Here is a 27,670-nt window from a genome sequence, read left to right as displayed (position 1 = left end):
TGGTTGACAGTGCTAAATGCTATAAAAAGGTCAAGAAGGATAGGCCTGAAAAAGAGACCATCCTATTTGTCAAGTAAGAGATCAAGGGAATTTTGAAAAGGTAAATTTCAGTTGAATGATTAGTTCAAAAGTCACACTGCAGAGGAGTGAGAAGAAAGTGAAACGAGTGGCTCTTGAAGCAATAGGTATAAATGGCTTTTTCTAAGAGTTTGGCTGTGAAAAAGAAGAGAGAAAACCAGGATGATGGATGAAGGGGAAGGAAGGAGGACCCTGAAGGATTGAAGACACTTGAATATATTTGGAAGATGCTACTCCTCTCCTCACAAGCCTTCAGCAGCTCCTTATTGATTTGGGGGTTAAAATACTAGCTCAGCTTTACGTTTACAGCCTCCCACAATCTGGCTTTTATCATCCTTTTTGAATTTCTTACTTCATTTCATATCCTTTATATCCTACCCAGACCAAACTCTGGATTGGCATCTCATCTTCTATCTCTACTCTTTGGAATACTTTGGAATGGATTTCCCTTGCTCAAAATACTTTCTTCTCCCTTTCACTTCTTGGAATCCTTAGTTCCTTCAAGTATCAGCTCAAGTACCAGTTCCATCTCAAACCCTTCTCTGATTCCCTAAGTTTCCGGTGCTCTCCCTTTCCTCAGATTATCTTGTTTTTATACGTGTCATACTGAGGAACTGCAATGTTTATATTAACTCTCCCTCAAACTTCCTAACATACTTCTTATGTCCTTAAGTCACACACAAAGATCATACCCTTAATCTTGTCATCACTCACGAATGTGCTACTTCCAAGTTTAAGAATTCCAATATTCCCTTATCTGACCATAATATTTTGGCTTTCTATCCCTCTTTCAGTCTTCCTTTACAAAAGTCTACTCTTGAATATAGAGAGGCCTGGAGAGACTTAAATCAACTGATGCTGAGTGAAATGAGCAGAACCAGAAGATCACTGTACACTTCAACAACAATCCTGTATGAGGATGTATTCTGATGGAAGTGGAAATCTTCAACATAAAGAAGATCCAACTCACTTCCAGTTGATCAATCATGGACAGAGGTAGCTACACCCAGAGAAGAAACACTGGGAGGGGAATGAAAATTGTTAGCACCAATATCTGTCTGCCCAGGTTGCATGTACCTTCGGATTCTAATGTTTTATGTGCAACAAGAAAATGATATTCACACACATGTATTGTATCTAGACTATATTGTAACACATGTAAAATGTATGGTATTGCCTGTCGTCGGGGGGAGGGAATAGAGGGAGGGGGGGTAATTTGGAAAAATGAATACAAGGGATAATATTATAAAATATATATATATATATATATATAATTAAAAAAAAAAAAAAAAAAGTCTACTCTTCAGCTACACCATAACCTCCAATCCCTTGACTCCTCAGTTCTTTCACATTGACTCATCTCTGTTTTGACTCCTTAATCTACCAGTTTAACTTAATGCTGCCCTCTTCTCTCAAGTTCCTGGCTCTTTTATCATATTGCTTAATTGTGCCCACCATGCATCATTCTTGGATCACTCCCATTATCTATCACGTTCATATATACACAGCCTGCTGAATGTAGGTTGAGATAAAACACACAAATTACTGTTCACTACAAATTTTTGCTGCACAGCTTCAACTGGAATCTCACTGTCACTACAGAATCCTATTTTACTTTCCTTATTAACTCACTATCCCACTTTCACTATCCCTTCCCAAACTTCCCTTGGCTCCCCCTATCCCCAGCCTCTCAACTGAGAATCTTGCCTCATGTTTTACAGAAGAAAAATAAGTCCATTGTCCTGAGCCCCCTCCTTTCCCTTCTTCCAAATCTCATTTATGCCCCTCAGATGTCTTCTGTCAACTATCTCCTCTTTCACCCATGTCACATAAAGAGTGGTCTTTTGCTTTATCAAGACCCATCTCTTCCCCTGCACAAGCAGTCTCTGATAGATTGTTCCCTCTGTCCTCCCCAATGTGTCACTTATTTTCAGTCTCTTCCAGTCTACTGGTTCCTTTTCAATTGCCTACAAATGTGCCCAGGACTTTCCTATCCTCAAACAAACAACCTTCACTTGATCCTTCCATCACTGATACTGTCTTCTCTCTCCTCTATTCTTTGTGGACAAACTCTTTGAGAAGGCCCTTTACAAAAAGGACCTCCATTTTTTTTTTCTCCTACCCACTTTTTAACTCTTTTCAATTTAACTTCCGACCTCATTATTCCACTGAAACTGCTTTCTCCAAAGTTACAATAATCTCTTAATTGTGATGGTTTTGTGTCTGGAAAGAAGAGGATGGATGTAAACATTATTGTAGTGTTATAATTATTAAGATCTTGTCTGTGATTGTATATGTAAGTTGCAGAAGAAGGAAGAATCAAGCATAGCCTGGATTACTGAGAAAACAAGATACTCCCAAATAAGAAAAGTTTTTGGTAGTTATCTATTGCTTCTAGGACAAAATATGAAGTCCTAAGTCTGGAATTCAAAGCCCTGCACAATTTGACTTCCATTTACTTTTACATAGCATATTACTTGCTCTAACACAATTTAGCCAAAATGATGTATTAGTCATCCAAGGACTCAATGTTGCAACTCTCATTTCCATACCTTTTGTATATGTCATTCCCTATATCTGAAAAACACCTCTTCCTCACTTCTATCTCTTAAAATCTCCAGTTTCCTTTAAGATTAGGCTCAAATGCTCCCTCCTATGGGAAACCTTTCCTGACTCAATCTTTAGTGCTTTTTCTTCTTAAATTTTCTTATATGGACACATATTATAACCTCTCCTGGAAAAGAAGGAATAATTTTCATTTTTTTTTTCTTTTTAGTTCTATTAGCATGAACATAGCCTTGAACACAGCAGTCGCTACATGGTTGCCTAACTGAGCTCCAGTGGTCACATATCAATGGTCAGCTCCTAAGACCACACTGGAAGCTCCTGGACAGTAGGTAGTAAGGAGGTTCTATCAAGTAACTACTTCACAATTTGCTAGTATTGCACTTACAGATAATATAAACTAATCTCCCTAGAAAGAGAAAGAAACAAACATATTTAAGTGGGGAGACAGATAGACAGAAGACCTATACTCTTGCTTATTGGTTTAACTTGATTTACCTGGGTAGATCTTCGAGTCTGTCGAGCTTGTCTGGAACGTGCTTTCCGCTGAGACTCTGCTTCCTCATCCCGTACAGGTGTTAGATATGACCTGATAGGGAATTAAAAATCAACATTAGAATAACTGTACTTTGCTGCAAATTTAGAATTACTTATATTTCTTTGTCAATCAGTCCATCAACAAGCATCAATTAAATGCCTGCTACCTACTAGGCAAGATTTCCTTCAAAACTATCATTTTTCAACATGAAGCTTTCCCATTCATTCTCCCCCCCCCTATTAGTTTCCTCCCCCTGCACATAATTTTCAATTAATTTTATTTAGATTATATACATGTTGTTTTTCCCAAAGGAAAGTAATTTCTTCTTGGGCAGGGTCTATTTCATTTTTGTCTTTGTGTGCTAGTCTATTGCCTGCCAGATAGTAGACACTAAATAGCTGTTTATTAGTTGTAAATAAATGACCTTAGGAATCAATTAAGAGTTTAAATTTAATGCTAAAGGCAATAGAATCACCAGAATTTAACAAGTGGGAGAACTGCTAGGCAAGAAATCATTTCTTCATAAGATTAAAGTAGAAAAGAATGGAAGATGATAGCAAAAGATGAATAAGAATGGAAAGGAGGAGCTCATGGCAAATGGTTTCTATTTTTTCAGTGAAGTATGAAATTAGATCCTCAGATGGGAAAGTTTGGAACACTTTAAAAGGGGCAGGATAAAGAACCAATTTAGAAGGAGTGAAAGTACAGCTAGTTCTGTTATTATTATTATTATTTTTTAGCATGTGAATTTTGAGTTTGCTTCTTTGTAATTTCTTTCCTGAGTAACAGCCAATATGCAGAAAAATGCATGTTTCACAATAACTCTTAAACTGCAATCCTTCCAACACCCACTTCTAGGTCTTTGTCAAGGCAAGGTGCTATATTGAATGTATATCTTCTGATGCAGTGGGAGCAGTGTATGAAGGCTTGCTGGTCCAAACTATCTCCAGCCGGTATTCCTTCCACCATGCCCTCAGGCTCAAGTTTCATTCAGCCAACTTGTTTCCAGCCTAACTTGCTCCAGAAGCCAGCCCAAGGACACAGAATGAGCAATAGCCTGAGGCTAAGCTCAAGGCCTTGTCAAGCCATTATTTATTGCTGTGGTTTGCCCTTCATTTCAAAAAGGACCAATGACATCCCGGATAATATCTTGACTCATGCATGAATTGGATTTAAGTGAGGCAGAAATGCACAGTTGTCAGCCTCATTCTCTTCCAAAGTCATAAGAGTCCAGTGGCAAGATAAAAGTCAAGATGACTGGCAATGACCCAGGATGCAGAGGATGACCTTGGTGTGTTAGATGTAGTACTCCACAGAGGCAGCTTCAGCCACCTTCATGGCTACTGGAACAAACTATTCTCATCCATCCATTCCACCAATTATTTACTGTAGTACTTAGATGGTTCTATATATGTTAACATATATAAAATTATGCAACTAGTTTTTTTTTTAATTAGGTTTCCTTTTTTTTAATGGGTGACTATCAAAGTTTTCAGAGTTGTACACCTATCCCATTTTCTCCATAAGCAAACTACCTGCATTATCTCATGTGGCTAGGGACATCTGAAATTAGATTAACACAAATTTGGAGTGATCCAGGCAGTAGAGCTGCATGATTGTTGCCAGCTTTGCTCAACTATATATTAGGTGAAAGAAGCTGATTGTGAGGGTAATTCTGTGTCAGAGTTTGGTGTGATGTAAAATTAAGGGGAAAAAAGTGAAGTTTGATTTAAGATGATAGTCTGGGATAATACTAAGGGATAGAAGGATTGGAGATTATGGTGAAAACAAAGAATATGAGGATATGATATGAGAAAAGAATTTCAGGATTTCTGGTTGTAAAAGTGGAATATTTATGGGTAATGTAGAGCTGAAGGATGTGACTCTTCCTATTTTTAAGGTGGAGAAAAAGAATGGACTATAAAAGATCAAAAGATTTTGAAATGGGTAGATTACAATATTTGAGGAAAAAAATATGTATTTGGATTTGGGGTGGAAAACCATAAAGCATATGATGAATTCCTTGGAAAAGGAGATAGAATGATCTGTAGGTTGGTAAATAATTGACAACAAAATCTTAATTGATAGAAAGATTTGGGTAAATATCAAAGAAAGGGAGAAGTCTCTGAATGCCAGTGACAAAGGAAACATTTGATGATAGCTATGAGGAACAACAAATATTCCAATTTCTTCCACTAGAATTAGTGGGTCAGGGGGTGTGAAGGAAAACACAGCCAGTGTGAGAGAAGAGACTTGAATGTCTGAAGGAAGGCAGGACTACCTGAGCGCCAGAAGATGGAAGAACTATGAAAAGAAGAGGTTTAGAAATGAAAGGAATCTTGTTAAATATCAGGAATCATACAACATACAGTGGGAGGGTCAGAAGAATACATTTAAAGGGTAATGAAGAGACAGAATAACAGGAGTTTATGATCTGATAAAGGAATTTCAGACTATGGAGGAAGAACCCTTCGGGATGATAACAATATTAAGGGTTTACTCTAACCAAAATTATCATCCAATCATATCCTAGTGACAGTTAAACATTTGATTGCTATTTTTAATCCAAGATGGGAGTATCTAATTACTTTATAGCTGGCATAGAAGTAATAGTGAATGACAAAGATGCAAAAAGGAAGGGGGATAAAATCATATTCTCCCCTACCTATCCCCAATCCCACTCCCAACAGACTTCTGCTTAATTCACATTCCTCCTTCTGTCTTTTCTAAAAGACTTTCATGGGGGTCTAAAAGGAAGAAGAAAGTTAGCAGGCACTGAATTATCATAGATTTAAAGTTGGAAGGAACCTTAGCGATCACCAAATTCAAATCTCTCACTTTACAAAGGAAGAAATGGAAACTCAGAAGGCAAATAACTAGCCCACCAACACACAGTACTAAGTGAAAATGCTGGAATTTGACCCCAGGTCCGCTGACTTAAAAGATGGCATTTTTTCTACTATACCACAGGTAAGGAATGACTATTAAGAAAGAATTTGTCTGTCTCTGAAGATTCAAAGCTTGTTACTCATTTTAAAAAAATGCAACAACAACAATAAATAAATAACACTCCATATACAAATCTGTTGTTTGGCCTTTTTTCTTGAAGAGAACTATGACATCAGGAAGGTGATGCCATGATGTGCAAGTGACTTTGATTGCAGTGAGGGAGGGCTAGGCAAGGTCACCTGTCTCAGTTTCCCCTCCAGAATCTGGGTCCAGTGGTCAGGTATATATCAGGACGACTAGAGATGGCCCTCATGAACTCAGATTATCTCAGTGATACAGGAAAAAGACCTATTTAATAATCCTCTTTTTTGTCAGTATTTTATTAGAATAATAGAAAGGAAATAACAGGCTTGAGATCACCTTGTAGACCATCAGAGCATTGTAAAAAGAACCCATATCCTTGAAATCAAGCACTGTATTTCTCAGATAGGCTCTATTTCACAAAGCAGTCATTGCTCTTGGAGGGGAACCCAACAGATGGATGATACTGTCCTGAATTTCCTTCCTTCTGTTCTTTTCAGTGTAAGTCACAGTTTCTGTCACTATATTCTTGGTTTTCCCCCATTTGTTTGCATATTTCATTATTCCTCATAGTAATAAGAAGTGGAATATACCTTAATTCATGATATAGAAACAAGAACTTCTAACCCACTGCTAGATCTTCTGACATACTGACAAACAGTATTTCTAATCAACTCCTTTAAGTTTACTATTAAACAGTGACATGGGAAGAGACTGAAGGTACTTAAACTCTGCTATCTAGTGATTCTCTTTCTGCTTTCTCTTTGATCCCCTCCTTTCTTTTATATACATATATACATGCATGTACATATTTCCTTACTCCCTTGTCCTAATAATGTTTACACTTTACCAAATTTCACCACTGAATTATCCTCCCCAGATGCCTCCTCTATTCCTATTAATGTACTACAGAATGGCCTTAGAGAAAGGAGTATAACTGATGCAGAGTGAGATGTGAGTATAACTAGAAAAAAACACCACAGCAGACACACACTCACACATATACATGTCTGCCAATGTATATATGTTTACTTCTTTGTAGGAAATTAGGACCATTTATAATGATTCTAACTGCTATTTAGCCAGTGGTACCCAACATTTTACTCTGGCAAATTAAGTCTGTTCTCATAGTTTGACACTATTTTTTCTCTCTACAAATTACAATGGTCCTTAATATATAATGAAGACAGGAAAAAGGTAAATAATTCAATTTTGTCTTGAGAGACTGCACACAGTATCTTAAAACTTGAAGAATGAATAATAACAATAAAGAAGAAGACATACATGAGTTTCAGGACCCTATTGTGATGACTTGGGCAAAGAATTATTATGCTATATGATGGTCATATCTCCTAATAATTTAGTCTATCTTAATTATCTTTAGATAGGAAGTGCTCAAAAATTTAAGTTTGAAAAAGTTCACTTCCCAAGAAATTATGTTCCATCCCAATAAGAAAGAATACTCTGAAGAAGAAAGAAAAGAGGAAAAATAACATTATGGGAGATTAAAGGTTGCCACAGTGGAATATAAAAGGATAAGGGGTCTCTTTATGGAGACAAAAGAAGTGTGTTCTTAAAATGAAGATCAAGAAATTCTATTCCATTTTTCCCTCATACAAAGAGACCAGCAAGTCTACAAGACTACACAGCAATATGAATTGGTATAGACATTCTGGAAAGTAATTTGGACTATACTTCCCCAACCATTTCCAACCAATTATTAAACTATGCATATCCTTTGACCCTGTGATGTATCTATCTTGTCTATATCCCAAAGGGATCAAAGAAGGAAGAAACAGTTCTATATGCACAATATTATTTATGGCTTTTCTCTTTGTGGTGGCAAAGAATTGGAAACCAGTGGGTGCCTCTTAATTGGGGAATGTCTGAAAAAATTATGTGAATGTAATGGAACAATACCATTGAGTTATAAGAAATAACAAAGGGGACAATTTCAGAGAAATCTAAGAAAACTTGTGAGCATAACTAGGAAAAAGATTTATAGCATAACAACACTGAAAAAACAAACAATTATGAAAGACTTACGAACTCTGATCTAATGCAATGCTGAATTATGACTCCAGAGGCACAATGAACAGTGCTGCTCACTTCCTAACAGACTAAATATGCTGAATGAAATAAACAGTTACTGACATGGCCAATGGGGGGTTGTTTGCATGCCTATGCCTCATTATTACAAGAATTCTGCTTTTCTTTTTTTTCTATTAAAGAAAGAAGAACATTAAGAAGGGGAAAAATGCTTGTTAATTGAAAAAAATTTTTTTAATTACATAACTAATTTAATTCAATTAAGATGGGTTGTGAGTTTAAAATCCTTGCCCTTAAAGACTTAAATTGTCAAAAATGGAAATGTCAAATACATGCATATCACCACCATAACAACCCTACATTGCACAATAATATATGTATAGTGAGTTAAAAAGGTAGCAACAAAAAGTTATATGAAATCTGAGATCATGAAGACTTCCCAGAGGAGGCAATAGCTGATTTTGGCAGTTAAGAATATCTAGTCCAGCAGTAAGAGATAGAAACAGAAATTGTATTTAAAATAACTGTAGACAAAATAAAATATTTGGGAGTCTACCTGCCAAATACAATACAATTAGAAAACACTTGTTACACAAATAAAGTCTGATCTAAACACCTGGAAAATATCAATTGTTCACAGGTAGTCCAAGCTAATATAAAAATGACAATTCTACATAAGTTGGTCTACTTGTTCAGTGCCACACTGTTACATTGTATCAAACTATTACAAAATTATTTTATAGAGCTAGAAAAATAATAACAAAATTAAATTGAAAGAACAAAAAGTCAAGAATATCAAGGGAAATAATGAAAAGGAAGGAAGGAAGGAAGGAAGGAAGGAAGGAAGGAAGGAAGGAAGGAAGGAAGGAAGGAAGGAAGGAAGGAAGGAAGGAAGGAAGGAAGGAAGGAAGGAAGGAAGGAAGGAAGGAAGGAAGGAAGGAAGGAAGGAAGGAAGGAAGGAAGGAAGGAAGGAAGGAAGGAAGGAAGGAAGGAAGGAAGGAAGGAAGGAAGGAAGGAAGGAAGGAAGGAAGGAAGGAAGGAAGGAAGGAAGGAAGGAAGGAAGGAAGGACTGTGACCTAGTAGTTATAAAGCAGTAGTTATCAAACCCATTTGGTACTAGCTAAGAAATAGAGGGGTAGATCAATCGAATAGGTTAGATATATACATGACACAATAATCAATAATTATAGCAATCTAGTATTTGATAAACCCTCACACTCTAGCTTCTAGAATAAGAACTCACTATTCACAAAACTACTGGGAAAACTGGAAAATAATAAGTTAGAAACTCAGCATAGATCTACATCTCACACTCCATACCAAAATAAGGTCAAAATGTATACATGATTTAGATGTAAAGGATGATACCAGAGGCAAATTAGGAAAGCAAAGGATAGTTTACCTATCAGATCTTTGGAAAAAGGAGGAATTAATGACCAAAGAAGAACTAGAGAACATTATAAACTACAAAACAGACAATTTTGAATATATTAAATTTTAAAGTTTTTGCACAAACAAAATCAATACAAACAAGATTAAAAGGGAAGTACAAAGCTGGGAAAATATTTTTATAGTTAGTCTCTAAGGCCTCATTTCTTTTTCTTTTTTTTTTTTTATTTAATAGTTTTTATTTACCAGATATATGCATGGGTTATTTTACAACATTGACAACTGCCAAACCTTTTGTTCTAATTTTTCCCCTCCTTCCCCTCCCCCCGGATGGCAGGTTGACCAATACATGTTAAATATGTTAAAGTATAAATTAAATACAATATATGTATACATATGGACATGTATACATGTCCAAACAGTTGTTTTGCTGAACAAAAAGAACTGGACTTTGAAATATTGTACATTTAGCCTGTGAAGGAAATCCAAAATTCAGGCGGACAAAAATAGAGGGATTGGGAATTCTATGTAGTGGTTCATCATCATCTCCAGAGTTCTTTTGCTGGGTGTAGCTGGTTCAATTCATTACTGCTCTATTGGAACAGATTTGGTTCATCTCATTGTTGAAGAGACCCACGTCCATAAGAATTGAGCATCATATCGTATTGTTGTTGAAGTATACAACGATCTCCTGGTCCTGCTCATTTCACTCAGCATCAGTTGATGTAAGTCTCTCCAGGCCTTTCTGAAATCATCTTGTTGGTCATTTCTTACAATAATATTCCATAATATTCATCTACCACAATTTATTCAGCCATTCTCCAATTGATGGGTACCCATTCATTTTTCAGTTTCTGGCTACTACAAAAAGAGCTACCACAAACATTCTTGCACATACAGGCCCCTTTCCCTTCTTTAAGATCTCTTTGGGATATTAGCCCAGTAGTAGCACTGCTAGGTCAAAGGGTATGCACAGTTTGATAACTTTTTGAGCTTAGTTCCAAATTGCTCTCCAGAATGGCTGGATGTATTCACAATTCCACCAACAATGTATCAGTGTCCCTATTTGCCTACATCCCTTCCAACATTGTGCACTTTCCCTGTCATTCCAGCCAATCTGACAGGTGTGTAGTGGTATCTCAGAGTTGTCTTAATTTGCATTTCTCTGATTAATAATGACTTGGAACATCTTTTCATATGGCTAGAAATAGTTTCAATTTCTCTAAGGCCTCATTTCTAAAATAAAGAACTGTCAAATTTATAAGAATACAAGTCATTCCCCAATTGATAAATGGTCAAAGGATATGAACAGATAAGTTTCAAATAATGAAATTAAAGTCCTCTATCATAATATGAAAAAAATTCCTCTAAATCACCACTGATTAAAGAAATGCAAATTGAAACAACTCTGAGGTACCACTTCACACTTTTCAGACTGGCTAAGATGACAGGAAAAAATAATGACAAACGTTGGAGGGGGATGCGGAAAAACTAGGACACTTAGTGCATTGCTGATGGAATCATGAAATGATCCAATCATTCTGGAAAGCAATTTGGAACTATGCCGAAAGGGCTATAAAACTGTGCATACTCTTTGACAAAGCAGTGTTTCTACTGGATCTATATTCCAAGAAAATCATAAAAGAGGGAAAAGGAACCATACGTGCAAAACTGTTTGTAGCATTTTTTTTTTTTTGTGCTGGCAAAGAATTTGGAAATAAGTAGATGCCCATTAATTTGGGGAATGGCTGAATAAATTATGGTATATAAAAGTAATGGAATTGTTCTATGAAAAATGATGGACAAGCTGATTTTAGAATGACCTAGAAAAATTTACACAAACTGATGCTGAGTGAAACAAGTAGAACCAAGAACACATTGTACACAGTAACAGCAAGATTATGCAATGATCAACTATGATCTCAGCAGTTCAGTGATCCAAGGTAATCCCAATAAACTTTGGATAGAAAATTCCATATGTATCCAAAGAGAGAACTATGGAGAATGAATGTAAATCATCATATGCTATGTTCACTTTTTCCTCCTTTTTCTTGTTTTTTTTTTTCCTTGTTTTTTCCCTTTTGTTCTGATTTTTCTCTCCCAACAAGATTCATAAAGAAATGTGCATCAAAAAAATAAAAAGTTAATATATATGTATAACCAGGGGAAAAAAAAAGAAAACAATGAAAAAAAGGGGGGGTATCTAGGAGTTCAAATGGGAAGAATATTTCAGAGAAAAAGAATAACGTAAGCAAAGACAAGGAGGCTGGAGAATCATAAAATTTACAAGATAAAAGGTAACTCAGAAGTTTCCCAGTCTAATTAGGAACTCAATATATTTATCTCAATCAACAATCTTATTGAGCAATCAACCAGCCTTTGCTAGAAAGCTTCCACAGAGGGAAAACCCACTATTTTTAAAAAATTGTTTTTTAATTAAAAAAATAAAGATGCCTTTTGTTTTTTATAAGTCTTTTTTAAATACAGAATTCCTCCCTAGATCATACCAAACTTGAACAGTTCAGCAAAAATAATCTGACTGCCTGAGACATCCTGTCCTGTGGTCTCTTTGTATGTCATGTTTTCTTCTTCTAGAGCAAGCCTAATGACTAGAATGACTGGAATGGTGGTGCTTTCATTTATGAGATGGTAGAATGGGATCAGGTGTTAGACATGTGATTTCATTGACAAAGGGAACTCCCAAATGAGGAAACTTCTCTGCAACTTACAATTTTAGTGAGTTTGCAATGAGGGTTTATGTGACTTACCCAGGTTCGCAAAGTTATTTCTTGCTGCACAATAATATTTGATTACATCTAAACACCCCAGTTTGTTCAGTCAGCCATTCCCCAGTCAATGGTAATCACTTTGTTTCTAATTCTTGGCCACCACAAAAAGTGTAGCTGTGAATATATGTTGAATATAGGATCTCTTTGTCATTGAAATCCTTGAAGTACATGCACAGCAGTGGGTTTCCTAGAGCAAAAAGTATGAATAATTTTAGTCACTGTTCTCCACAGCCAGTTTGAATTGGATCTTAAGAGCTGGTTGTTAAATTTTTATTGTGCATACTTTTTTTTTCTTGTGGGGAGCTGGCTGTTAAACATTTGCCAGTATGCTCTTTTATCACATATTTTTGGAATGATTTCCAGAAGAGTAGAGCCAATTTCACAGCTTATCATCAATATTTTATTAGTATACTGCTTTCCATACTCCTTTCAATCTTGATTAGAGCCATTTTTGTCTTCAATTCTTTAATCAACAAGCATTTATTTAACAACTTCTTTGTTTAAACTTTATTAAAATAACATAGCTGTTTCCTGCTATATCCCATTTGCAGAGAACTCCCTTTTATAACAAGGGAAAAATGTTAAATAAAACTGAGAGATACAATTGTAAAAGGAAGTTAATTTCTACCAAAAGAAAATTTTTAATCATCATCATCCAGTTGGTCAGTCTTTGTAACGTGCTCTCCTGGCAGTTACAATTACTAGTCTGTCCTAGACCCACCAGAGTACCTTTGACCACTGTCCTTTGCAGTGTGAGCTCTACCCGGCTCGCCTCCTCTGAGGCCTTCTAAGGTCTCTGGCCACAATCTCTTGAATCTATAGCTTAGTAACCGGTAGCGCACTCAAGAACAACCACGTATAATCTTAAAAGCCTTTATTATACCTACTCACATAATGCCTTAACTGATGCCCTGACTTGTTGGTTCCTTAGTGAACACCTGGTCAGAAGACCCATGTGTTCACTACCAAAACCCTTACCTCTTTCGGCTACCCATCTTGGCTTGGCCACCCAGGCTGGTGAGCCAGGGTGAACAGCAGGAGGTTAAAGAGGGCGGTTGCTGCCTGCAGTGGGCTTATATAGGGCCTGTGAGGTCGGTCACACACACAGCCAATCAGCGAGAGAGTCACCCATTACAAAACTATCTCAATATGGCCAGGATCCCGCCCAAGGGCAGTCCTAATATCCACAGAAATTACTTCTGGGCCTCAATCCCGATGCACTGTGTCCGCCCCTTTAAAGGGCCCTTACAAGTCTTCAATAATTTAAGATTGTCAAAGTAGTTTAAACACATTATTAGATCTAAAAAATTCAATTCATTATCTTCCCCTTTAATCCTCCCCTTCTTCCAAACCTTCCTCTTTCTATTGAGGGCCACCAGTCTCAGGTTCATAATCTTGACATTCTTGTTCTGGGTTCTTCACTTTAACTTTTCCATGTATCCAATTAACTGCCTTCACATCATCCCTCACATACATTTACTAGCTGAAGTCAGGCCTTCATCACTTCCTATTTAAATTATAGATCATTACAAAAGCCTCCTCATCAGTGTCCTTGCCTCTAGTCCATCACAAACACTGATACTAAAGTAATTTTCCCATAACTGTAGAACTGACCAAGTGACTTCCCTACTCAACCCACCCCAATGACTTCACATTTGCATCAGGAATAAAATATGAACCGCACTGTTTAGTTTTTAAAATCCTATTTGTCTTACCATCCTCACTGGAGACTCCTGCACTCTGGGATCCCTCCAAATTGGGCTAATCTCTGTCCCTCGTACATAGCAGGCCACTACTTTCCTCTGTGCCCCATGCCTGGAGTATACCTTCCACAGAGTGCCTTTGTTTCTATAAAAGCATCACTTTTTGAAGGAAGTTTTTCTTGATTACATGAACTGCTTGTATTCTCCCCTCATAAACTACCTTGAATTTAACTTCTTTATGTATAGTTCTATTTCTTCTCTATCTGCATGTGTGCACACTATTCAAATCTGTATATGGATCTATTTTCTCTTCCATATGCAAAATCATTGCAAATAGACTGTTTGACAGTTGTATTCATGTCCCAGGCACTTCACACAATGCTTAGCACAAAAAGGGCGCTTCATAAATACTTGCTGATTAATTGATATATCTGCTGATTTGATGCTCATAATCTGTGAGGCAGATGTGACTATTACTACCACTTTACAGGAGAGGAAACTGAGGCTGGATCTGCCTAGTAAATGACTAAGACAGGTGTCAAACTCAGATCTTCCTGACTCCATTAACTATATCACCTAGCTGCCTCATCTGTTCTATACATTTAAAGAGACCAAGAATAGTGATTCCTTTGAGGTTAACTTGTATGAATTATTTGAATGGCAGTAAAATACAAAACTCCTGAATAATAATAATCTTCTATCTTAAATCTAAAATGGACTCAAGAAGTTATCTGGTAATATCCTTTTCCTTTAAGTAGCCAAGTAGTATTTATATTTTGCAGATGAATCAGCCAGGGTCCAAGGTCACACAATGTTAGTTTTAAAGTGGGACTTCTTCCCTTCCAAACAGAGCTTCAACCACTCCTGGCTTTGTGGTTTATGATGTAAGATACCAAACATAGGTACAGCTAAGTATATTAAAGTTAATTTTAACTGTTCTCATGTCTTAGTGTATCTTTCACTATCACTTCAGTGTCCCAGATGAAAACTGGAACTCGCATCTCGGTCACTAATATACAATATGGAAAAGATGATAAAGAAAACTAGAATTTTATTTGTAGAATACAATTTGCTGTTGAGTCCTGCCACGGGGGTCTTATCAGAGAGATGTTAGTCTTAATCCCTCTTTGCTGTTTTTCTTAGTAGGCGCTGGATACAAATATTCCATATACTAATATGGGACAAACTACAGTTGTGAGCCATCAGAAACTCAAAGTCACTTATGGGTCTGATTGAGTGCTGGTAAAGCACTCCTCATATTCATGAGTCATTTTCTCTAGAATTCTAAAAATCTGAATAAAAGATATTATTTTCAAGTCCTTCTTTTAAATCAGAAAACCCAGAAACAGTTCATGAAGTATTTAAACTTATTAGAATTTTGCTTCTTTAGGCAGCCAAGTTGCAAAGTGGCTAATTTTATTCCGTATCTTAAAGTTTTTCTTTCTTTCGCCCCCATGCCCCTCAAAAATCTCTCCCCGCTTAAGAATGGCACTTTTATGTTTTATGAGGTAGTCAGTAGTGGGCTCCCACTTTTCAAGATATTTATAGACATAGCAATAGGCACAAATTTAGAGAACAATACGCTTGAACAAGACATTTTCTTCCCAACTGTGGCATTTGCAGCCTGCCACCCCTGATCACCTACCCCACTAGGACCCCACCACTGTGTCCTCTGCCTATTGACAGACTACTTCTGATAAAAAACATTCGGTTACCTCCTTGTGTAGGCCTGCATAGCAGAATGAAGGTCAAAAGAACCGTGGAGATGGATAGGAAAGAAAGGTAAGCAGCTGCCGGCAAAGACTGCAGTCTCAGCACCCAGTTTCCCTTGGAAACTAGGGAAGGCTTGTACTGTCACCACTACCCAGAAAGCCTGAGGTGAAGCTTGTAATTTGCTAAGAAGCTGTCTACAAAAGAGGAGGAGGAGAAGGGAGGGGGGCTGGAATCTTAGGCTGTGCAGAGCCAATGATGATAACAGTTCCCCAAAGAAGATTCCATTAGATGCATATTTTATATACTGTACCAAGCAGATCGATATTTGTGATTTGGTACAGAGCAGAGGGCCCCTCTCTATTATTTCCCTTCCTTGTAAGAGAGGACAGGCCAGGACAGCACAGATTCAGCTTTTTTTGAGCATCATTTCCTCTGCCCTTGGGCTAACCCCAGTGATTGTATCCTTTCATGTGAGTTGTAAGTACAGTCTTACTTGAGACTGAGAGAAAGCCAGCTGGCAAACCCCATGGGTGGCATGGAAGTAAGTAAGCAGACACCCAAGAGGCAGAAATTCAGGGACAAGATTCCAGATTTGATGTAAATGTGTTAAATGAGGATGGAAGGGGTCTGCAAGTACTACCCAGTTGGATAATCTTGTTATAATCCAACAAGATTTCTGGAACATAAACATTTTTATTTCTGTATGAAATTTGATTTGTAGAGAATTTGAGGACATATAATAACTAAGTCCCAATTAGTGTGAATGAGGAATTCCTGAAGGGATTGCATGTATTCCCATTCACACTATTCAAAGTTATAATTATGTAAAATATGGTGACTGGTTCTAGCCTAAAGGAAATGCAATTTAAATTTGAATAATGCAACCATGGGAGGGGAGGTGGGGGGAGAAGACACAGTTATTTCATACTCATTGAGATTTGGCTGTTCATTCAAAGGATAATATATTTCTCCAATTAAAAGTAAAATTAAAGCAGAGCATTAGGTCTGTAAAAGGACCAGGGGATATCACTATTCAGGTTTATGTAAAGAAAACTCCCAGACTCTTCTTCCAAACCATCTAAGTCACACTGCACTTTGCTTCTATTCAGTAGCCTTTTATGTTTAGGCACAGGGTGAAACAAATGTTGCTTGGACCTACCTTAGACCTAAGTGACAGGGGTACTAAATATCTAGCGGCCGGATCTCGGTCTAGTTTCTCACCTGGATGCCCCTGGTGGAGCTACTTCCCTACCACTTTGGGCCTACAGTTTTCTCATCTGCCCCATGAGGTGGATGGACCTATATCTACAGTCTCTGTTAACTCTTGAGTCTACAAGTAGTCAGTCAATTAAGCCCTACACACTCATCCTAGAGAGAAAGCCATTTTCATGTAAGTAATGATTTTGTTATCAAGGTCATTGCATATTTACGCCAATGCGAATTATGCCAAGTTGGCAAGTTCTGCTGGCAAAGGAAAAGCAATCTCTCCTTCCTTCTGTAGCTGCAGACTGCACCAGGTAAGTGCACCAATGTAAGCCATTGATTGTAATGTACAGATACTTTTTTCTCTCTTCTCTTCTACCTTTTCACATATTCATGACCCTAATTCAAGTTTTTATCACCTGCTTCGGGATAATTGATACAGCTTCCAGATTGGTCTCCCTAAGTTAACTCTTTCCACACTCCAATTCATCCTTTCCACACCTACCAAGGAGATAGTCTTAAGGCACAGACATGATCATCTTCCTCCCCTACTCAGTAAAATTCTGTGGCTCCCATTAACCTGAGGACTAAATACAATCTCTTTTGGTTTTTAAAATCTCTTACAACCTAGTCCTAGCCAAGCTTTCACTTGTTACTGCATGCTACTCATTTGCACTCACTAGGAAATCCCACAAGCTTGCACATATACATTCCCAACACTATCTCTTTGTCTCATGCCTTGTAAAGGTCAACAGTCTCCATGCCTGAAATGTGCTCCTTCCTCACCTCCATCTTTTAGAATCTTTAGTTCAAGGATTACCTTCTCTTTGAAAGTGTTCCTGAACCCCCAAACAAGACTGTCATTCACCTCATAATCAACACTGTATATATTCCACCCCCCCACCTAACTCCCAACATCCCCCCATAGCCACATACATCCCATCTCTGACTCTGGGTAACTTCTTTCAGCCTCAATTTCCTCACCCATAAAATGAGAATAATAATGATATCTACTTAACAAGATTGTTAAGAGACAACATGTATAACACTTGGTAAATCTTAAAGTGATTACATAATTACCATTACTGTGACCCCCCACTTTTCTTTCCCCTTTTTGCTCCCCTGTTATCAGAAATTCTAGATATTATCCCTCTACATACTCTTTTAGCAGTTTTTAAAGTTACTTTTTGGAACCTTTTACTTTATAGAACCCTAGGAGTTTTTTTGTTTTTTTTTAAATAAGTTTAAGAATAATAATTTTTAAACCTACTTCTCATGATACTAAATAAGATTGATCTTATATTTTCAGATCAGTTTTAATGTTAATATAATATCAGACAGAGTTTAACTTTTAATGAAGTTAAAGGACATGTCTATTTATTATCAAGTTTTATAACTAAGAACACTGGTTATGATGGCTCACCCTGCAAGATATTTTATAGCAGCTGAATTTTTTTTTCTTACTAAACTAGTATTTTGGAAGATTGTTTATCCCATTATCACATACATTTTGAGTAGGCTTTTAATTTTTTGTAAACTCCTTGGCAAATCTATTGGAACCATGGACTGCTTATATCATTATATATTTTTGAGTTTGTTGAGTCTTGATTCTAGAACAAGAAGTTCCCCTATCATTCATGATCAATTTTAGTTGATAATTTTTGGCTGGGAGGCAGTTTGCCCTAAGGGATCAAACTCAGGATAGATATTAATAGTTCAGTGCTAATATGGCAGAAGGTCTATAGTTGTAGTGCTTAAGACTTTTGTTGTTGCAACACTTTTATCAAAGACTTGGATAAAAGCATAGATAACATACTCATCAAATTTTCAGATAACACAAAGCTGAAAAAAATAGTTCAAATACTTGGTGATAATTTGGATTAAGAGCATTTTAGAGGATGTTAGAGCAAATGGCTAAATTCATGAAGAAGAAATTCAAAAGGGATTTATAAATGTAAAGTCTTTCACTTGTGTACAAAAATAATCATTGCAAATATAAGATGGGGGATGCAGAGTTATATAGTAATATTTCTGGATAAGATCTTAGGGGTTTAGTGGACTCATTATGGATCATCAGTGTAATATGGCAGCCAAAACAAATAATGTGACAGCAGACAGAATTTCTAGGGGGAAGCATATGATAGTTCCTCTGGACTCTGCCTTCATCTGATGTCATCTGGAGTAGTGTTTAGTTCTGGGCACTGCTATTCAAGAATGTCCTTGAAAAGCTGGGGAATTTCCAAAGGAGAATTGCCAGGATGTGAAGGGTCTTGAGTCTTTGAAATGAGAGGAACCTTTGAAGGAAGTGGGCATTTCAGCCTAGAGAAGAGAAGATTTGGGGAGACATGTTCCTGCCTTTAAATATATGAAAAGCAGACATCTAAAGCAAGGATTAGACTTGTTTTGCTTTGATGCAGAGGGCAAAATCAACAATAGTAGTTGAAAATCAGAGAGAGATAGTCTTAGCCTTGATGTCAAGAAAAATTTTGGCTTTCACATTCCTAAAGGTAGAACTGTCCAAATGTGAAATGAGCTTTCTTTTTCTTTATTTTTAATTATCATTTTTTCTTCTTCCCTCCCATCCACTGAAAAGGCAAGAAATACATGCAGTGTTCCTTATACATCATATGAAGTCAAGCAAAACATATTTCTACATCAACCCACTTTTCAAAAGAAGAAAAAAAAAGCAAAATAAAGAAAATGAAAAAAAAAATAAAATATATATATATATATATATATATATATATATATATATATATATATATATATATACTTCATTTTGCACTCAAGAGTTCATTCTTTCTCTCTCTGGAGGCAGATAGCAATTTTTTTCCAGCAAGAATGCTTTGTGGATCACTGTATTGAGCCTATCTCTATTAATAATAATTCGTAATAACAGATAGCTAGCTGAAGCAGTAGAAAGAGTGCTGTACCCAGAGACAAAAGGTCTGAGTTCAAAGATGTCCTCACACTTACTAGCTGTGTGACCCTCAGCAAATGACAATCTGTTTGCCTCAGTTTCTTATGTGTCAATTGGGGATAATAACAGCATCTATCTTTCAAAGTTGCTTTGAGGATCACCTAATATTTATAAAGTGCTTTGTAAACTTAAAAGTGCTGTATAAATGCTAGTTATGATGATGATAACTATAATGAAACCAGTTTAAATTCTTAGAAAACTTTTGTATAAGTCACCTAGGCCAACTCATACACAAGAGGAATCCATAAAGTGGTCTTTGAAGTTTTACATATAGGTATCACTCTCATTTTACAAGTGAGGAAACCCCATATGAAGCAAGTTATATGACTTGCCCCAAGTCACACAGATGTTAAGTGCCTAATTCCCAGTGCAGTGTTCTATCCACTGAACCACCCAGCTACCATCAGAGTATAAAAAAATAACAAAATATAAAGTATGTCAAATATCCTGAAAAACATGAACTGTTAATATAAAAGGGGGAGGTGAGATTAACAGAGAAAGCAAAAGAAAGGCCTTGTGCTATGTCATGTGTCAGATTTTTCTATTAGAGGGGCAATATTTTCTATTCCAAACAGTTCTTACCAATGGTAGGGGCCAAAGATCAGAGGCTATGATTCTTTTTTCTCACTCTCCCCACAACTCACATCCCTCAGGACCCTATAGAGCCTCATCTTGAGGACTAACGTTAAGAACAGGATTCCTATTATTTCAGGAAAACTACTGCCTCAGAACTCCCTTTATTGGAAACAAATTTTCTACTGTGGTAAATAAGAGTCTTAAACCCAAAATGAGAAGTCACCAAAAGAGGTAAATGGACCCAGAGAAAAGGAACCTAATGACAAAATCCATCTTCAGGCTTCATAGATTTCCTTTGGCAGACCTTTTTTACTTTCTAACTTGTTAGGGGCAAACAATGTGTGCTGGGGTATTTTTTATTTTGACCCAGTAGTTGCTGGACTGGTCGTTCTGCTTTCTGGATATTATGTGCTTTTAAAAAACACTCAATTTCATTATTAGAGGAGCTTTGCTCCCAGACATTTGTTAAGGTATCACTGTATGTTATTTGGATATCAAAGGACTGTAACTCCTTTTAAGTTTGTGCCCATATTCCCTGTGTAGCTTATCATACGGTAGTTTCTCTGATACAATGGTGAGAATGAGACCCTAAGAGGACAAGCCATCGGCACCACTAGCTTAGTACTCAGTTGTTCTCATCTCTTAATTTGTTCTCCTCGTCCTTTACTAATGTATATTCCCTTAGTTTCTCTAAGCTGTCTCTGTTCAAAAAAGCATGTTAGATTAAAGCTAAGTCAGTGTTTCCCTGGGATGTCTGGGAGGCAGAGAAAGATAAAGGACAATTTAGTGTTTATAACAAAGAACCTAATCAATCCACACAAACTAACTAAGTGTAACATTATGCCTACAAATGAGAAATAAAAATCACTGTGTTTAGGAATCTTACATCCTCTTGGAGGAGGCAATGAGTAATAAAGGAGAGGCTTTAGCCACTATGGCCATTTTCATGAAAACTCTCTGAATAAAACTGGTTTGCCTCAGAGTAAAGGTACATCCCACTGAGCCCCAGCTCCCTCTATTCATTACATGTCTATAAAGCTTTGCTCCAGGTGACATAACTAAGTTGGTTCACAAAAACTCGTATTTTTAAAAATCAAAACACAGAAATTAAGAAATTTTCAGAAATTTAGCGTCCATAGTCCCAAAGTGTCCATCTTACAAAGGTGTTCTATCTCCTTCAAAGAAAATACCAAAAGCCTTTGATCCCTGGATCTACTTTTGCAAACAAACTTCCAGGGCAGAGGCTACAAAAGTAGCTCAGCTAAATCCCCTTTACTTCTCCCCAACCTCCTACCACCATCACCCCTATACACATCTTTTACTCTTCATTTTTATCTGACTCTCTCCTGCTCCAGCCCCAACCTCCCACACAAGAGCAGCCTCAGGGACTTTCGGGATAATCCACCTCACAGCAGCCGGGCAGAGCCCACAGCCTGCAGCTCTAAAGATGAGGAGCGTCCGGAACAGCTCTGGTGTGCTTCTGCTGCCATCTTATGGGCACAAGAGATTCAACGTGAGCAATGTGGAAAGGAGGATGGCTCTGGACTCCAAGAAGAAGAGTCCAGATTCCGCCTCTGACACTCACTCAACTTCATTTAAAAAATAAAGGGACCCAGCTAAATGGTCTCTCAGAGTCCTGCTGGCTCTAGATCTGCGACATTCTGTTGCAAAGTTTGTCCACGGTGCCAGTCATCAGCAGGCTTCTCCTGAACCTTCATAGCTGACTTGCCCAGTATATCTGGCTTTGATCAGAAGGTGCCATTTTAAAACTTTCCATCTTATATACAAAATAACATTTCTTTCCCAAAAGATACAAGCAAACTCCACTAGGATAGTAGCAAAACAGCTCTGACTCAATTCTGAAGATATCTTTACTTCAGTGTATAATTTCTTACTCAAATGCTAAGCCAAAAGCACTCTATCTCTCCACCAATCCCCCTCCCCCCCCACATGCACCCATGGTTGTTCCCATAAAAAGACATATTGAGAAGAGTCAGTACCATGGACTTATTAGATATTACTTAAGTGGTCAGCTGTCCGACTTTAAGGCTGAAATATATCAGAAAAGCTTAAAACTTTTCATTTGGGGCATTTTTTTGATTTCTTTCCCTGAATAGAGCAACTTAGGCAATCCTCCCATCAAACCATCACAAAAGGAAAAGGCTAAAAGAACATGCATCTCAGCTACTGAAGGATTAGAGAGGGAGTCTTTAAAGGAGCTTTACCTGAAATTATTGCCTTCCCTTGTCCGACTGTTCAGACTTTCAGCATACCTGAGCAACTGGCTAACCCTAAGGAGCCTCTGAGCTCAGAAGGGGCTGATGTGCCAGCCAGGGCAGCAGTTTGCTGGACATCTGCCTAGCATACAATAGGCCAACCCCCTTCAGACAAATTCACACTTCTTTGCTTTCTACAGAACCAGCACTGGGAGGGAACTGGCTCAAATGAATGTGGGCTCCAATCTCTACCTAACTGTATCTCAGGGAACTTCTGTCTGCCCTGATGTATCTTACAACGTACCCAGGTAGATGATTTCCAGAAAGTCCAGCTCCCAGTAGTCAGGGTACCCCACACCTGCCTTTGCCTTCTCCCTATTAAAACACTTAGCCCTTTCTTTCTGATGTGGGCACTGGCAGTCTTCTCTACTCAACATGGAAAAGTCAATTGGAAGAAAAGGAAGGAAAAGAGAAAAAAAAAAAAAAACATTTGGGGCCCTCCCGAAGGCATAGCTCTGAAAAAAGGATCAACTTTATCTAAAAGTAGATTAGCTATAAAAACATAGCTGATAAAAGCTTTGAGTAGTAGGTGTTAGATAACTGCTCACTTTACTCTGAAGTGCCCAGGAAACTGGGGAAAGAGCTACTAGAGGTGCCCCATCTCTGAGTAGAAGATTCCCTCTCCATTCTGAGTTCATGTGTAGTGGCCAATGGAAGACTTTCCAAATAAAATTGCAAGGCTTCTCTCTTTCTGAAGTGGCAAGTATTTTTAAGTTCTTAGGGAAAAACAAAAACAAAAACTCCACCTATTTTGTCATGTTTTTCTTTTAAGAGAAATTGAGATTTTTGTGCCCTCTAAAATTTTCATTTAATTTTTTTATTGAATATTACATTTTTGTTTGTTTCAAAATCTTGATTCCTGATAACTTAACCCTTGATAGCCTGAGTTTTAGGTATTCCAGGACACTTTTGCTAAAACTGTTCAATAGGGAGTAACAGCCAGTATTGTGATTGTTTTTAAACTATGAAATATGTCTTAGTGGTAATGCAGAGTAAACAGAAGGAGAAATCTTGCTCAAACCAAACCTCTCTGTCAAGGTCAGCTGTTCCCATACCAAATTTGCTAATTATAGCTCCATGTAGATTACAAAGTGTTTACATTCTTGGAAACATCTTGTCACTGAGATGGAAAGTATCAGAAGGTAGCTGCCCATGACTGACATTTATTCTTTCACTCTTACAAAAATTTCAGTTCTGGATCCTAGCATAAACTATAGTCGCTAAAACCAGGATATACTAAGTAACGGGAAGGAAAAACTTAGGCAAACCTAGTAGGTTGAAAAAATAAGACCTTGGACTTAAGAATCAGAAAGGCCACCTTCAAATACTATCCCTAATGCTTCCTAGCTATAGGACTGACCGTGGACAAGAAATCTGACCTCGTTGAGTCTCATTTTTCTCATCCATAAAACGGAGAGAATAACCATCTGTAGTATCTACATCAGAGCTCTGGGGTGAGGGTCAAATGAGATAACAAATGTACAATGCTTTGTGAACTTGAAAGCACTGTGAAAATGGTACTCATTATTAATTTTACCTCTGAAACAAGATCTCTACAATTTCTGTGTGGCTTGTGAAATAACCTGAAATAAAGAATTGTAGTAACATCTAGCACTCTTGGTCCCAATAATGAACAATGAACAAGCTGTGAGCAACAGATTGTACTAAAAATCTAGGATACCATATACACCAAAATACTCATCGAAGCACTGAAGTATCTGTGGGTATAGCAAAGAGACGGAAATAACGTGGTAATTGAGTAAGGGGTGGCTAAACAAATTGTGACATGAATAAATATAATCACAGGAAATAGGGAAGATGATGAATTCAGAAAAGCATGGAAAGACTTAAATAAACTGATACCAAATGAAAAAAACAAAAACAGAAAAACAACAAATGCAATAATTATGACATGTAATTAGAAAAAAAAACCAATAAAATGAAAATGAATGCTGCTTAATTATAATAGTTCACCTTGGAGAAAACCAGAATATTTACTTTCCACCCTTTGTTGAAGAGATGAGATACTTTGGGTGTTAATGTTGCCTATACTATCTGATGCAAATGATATACTGGTTCATTTTCCTAAATTATTTTTAATGCCTTAATACATTTTGAACATTTACATATTTTAAACACTAGGTTCTGAGAAGAAGGGCACAAGGAAGAGAAGAAATATAGTCTAAAAAAATGTGGTACAAATCAAAAGACATAAATAAAAATATTTTTGTCTTGAAAGGAAAGCTAAAGTAGAATACTTTAATAACCCAGTATGGGGGGAGGGGGAAGGAGGGAAGGAAAAAAACTTCAGGATCAGATGTGAATTCTATCAAACATTCATGGAACATTAAATGTGAATACTACTGCAATAATAAGACAAGAGTCTTCCAATTTCTTTCTACAATGTAACACAGTTTTGACATCTAAACCAGAAAGACAAACCATATAAAGAAATGTACCTATTAATATCCTCAAAGAGCATTTACCCATTAAAACAATAATGCATTAGAAAAATTATACACTGATCAGATTGAGTTTAGATCAGAAACATAGGATTGGTTCAACATAAGGAAGACTTTAGATGTAATAAATCATGTTAATAATACAAATAATAAAAACTACAAGATTATATTCATAGATAGAAAAAAAGCTTTTGTCAGAATCCAACAATCACTTTTATAAACTCTAAATAATCATAGTAATAAATGAACTATTATTTAACATAGTGAATACTTTTTTACTTAAATTCAAAAGCAAACATTATATGTAATGCAGAAAAGTTGGAGGACTTTCCAAAAAGATCAGAAGTAAAGCAAGGATATCTATGATCACCACTACTATTTAATGGTGTTTGAAATGCTAGCTATAAAAATAAGACAAGAAAAAGAAATTAAGGGAAAAGCACAAAGAAAAAACAAAACCCCTGCTTTTATGTTGAAATAATGGTATATTTTGAAAATCTTACAGGGTCAAACAAAACTTAAGCAAAGTTGCAAGAAATAAGATAAAAGCACAAAAATTACCAGCATTCACACACATATTCACACGCATGCACACATCCCCACAAGAAGAACTAGAAAGAGAAATTCCATTCAAAATAACTACAAAAAACTATAAAAACGTAATTCCTCATAGGTATAACAAGATGATATAATAATAACAATCCTACATAAATTATTTTACTAATTCAATATTGTAAAAAACTTTCAAAAGAATATTTTATAAATCCTTAAAAAGTAATTAATTTTATATGGCAGAACAAAAGGTCAAAAATGTCAATGATAAAAATGAAAAAAAGCAGGGAGTATATCAGCACCAAATTTCAAAGTATACCAAAAAAAACCCCAAACAAAACAAAACAAAAAAACAACAACCCAATAATCATTAAAAGGATAAAAAGATAGATAGATAGACAGACAGGCAGATAAATAAAGAGTTTGACTAGTAGGGCAGATTAAGTTCACAACATAAGCATAGTAGTAGTAGAGTTTTGATAAACGCAAAGACCCCTAATACAAAGGACTCTTAGAAAAACAAAGATATGGCAGGATTAGTTTTAGACCAAAACTTCATACCAAAATAAGTACCAAATGAATATATGACCTAGATATAAAAAGATGAAGAGTAAGGGAAAAAAAATGCTTTTTTAGGCATGGATAAGGAAAAGAGTTTATTTTCAGAGGGGAAACATATAAAATAAAACAGAGAATTCTGATTATATAAAACTGAAAGTTTTGCATAAATCTAATGTAATGAAAATAAGAAGAGAAATAGGTTAACTGAGGGGAAAATCTTTATAACATTTTTTTCTGATAGAGATTTTCCTTTTTAAGATAGATAAGGAATTAATTCAAAGGTATAAAACTAAGATTTAATGCTTAAACAAGAAATATGAAGAAAGTTATCAAGCAACAATCATGAAATGATGCTCCAAATAATTAATAATTAAAGAAATACAAATTTAAGCATATGTAGGCACAAAATATTTGTAAAATTTATATAATCTGAAATATTAAGAAATGATTTATATATGCAAAAATAAAGTATAGCAGTTCTTTTTGTGGTAAACAGAAATTGATGTCTTCCAATGAGAGAATGGCTAAACAAATGTAGATGAAGGTAACAAAACATTTTTATGCCATAAGAAATAATGAAATGGACAATTTCAGGTAAAACTGAGAAGACCTTTATGAATGATGTCAAAGTGAATAGAACTAAGAAAACAATTTATACAACAACATTTATAGAGGAAACAAACTTTGAAAGAGTAGAACTCTGATCAATGCAAAAATAAACCATAATTCCAAAAGAATGAAGATAAAGCACACTACTCACTTTCTAAAAGAGAAATGAAGTTAAAATACAGAAAAAGAGAGACATTTTTAAACATGGCTAATGTTGTTCAAGACTATATAGAAATATATTGAGGGGGTTTTCAGATTTTTTTTTTTGCTTGATTAGGGGAAATGGGAACAGTAGCAGGGAAAGATTAATTTAAAAATGCTAGATGTTTAAACATAACAGTAATAAACGATTATAAATTAAAGAAAAGTTAGTGCATATTTTTCCTAGGAAGTCATGACTATTTGGTGGGTAGCATAATATTCAAAAACAACAAACATTATTCTCCTTATTTTTTTTCAAAACAGATGCAAATGTGAGATAACAAAACAAAACAAAAACTCTAACTACAGTGATACATCCCTTCATTTAGCCTGCTGATTTCTGCTGTTCTTTAGCTTCCAGAAGATTGTGAGTTACCATTTATACTAAAGGAAGAT

The 27,670-nt window shown here is 36.3% G+C and overlaps 1 protein-coding gene across 9 annotated transcripts in view; it reads right to left on the bottom strand.

Moving 5' to 3' along the window:
- PPP1R12B (protein phosphatase 1 regulatory subunit 12B) overlaps positions 1-27,670 on the bottom strand; it is a 246,141-nt gene that overhangs the window by 95,997 nt on the left and 122,474 nt on the right. For all 9 annotated transcript variants that reach the window (XR_012489060.1, XM_074308814.1, XM_074308815.1 and 6 more), the window contains exon 15: positions 3,142-3,232. Coding sequence is in view for 8 of the 9 variants with exons in the window: in XM_074308814.1 (XP_074164915.1) it covers positions 3,142-3,232 (91 nt within the window). In the remaining variant the exon portion in view is untranslated. The remainder of the gene's footprint in view (positions 1-3,141; positions 3,233-27,670) is intronic.

Source organism: Sminthopsis crassicaudata, chromosome 4, assembly GCF_048593235.1.
Source record: "Sminthopsis crassicaudata isolate SCR6 chromosome 4, ASM4859323v1, whole genome shotgun sequence".
Lineage (NCBI taxonomy): Eukaryota > Metazoa > Chordata > Mammalia > Dasyuromorphia > Dasyuridae > Sminthopsis > Sminthopsis crassicaudata.
Note: the sequence above shows the minus strand (reverse complement) of the source record. Positions and strands in the feature narration are given on the sequence as shown.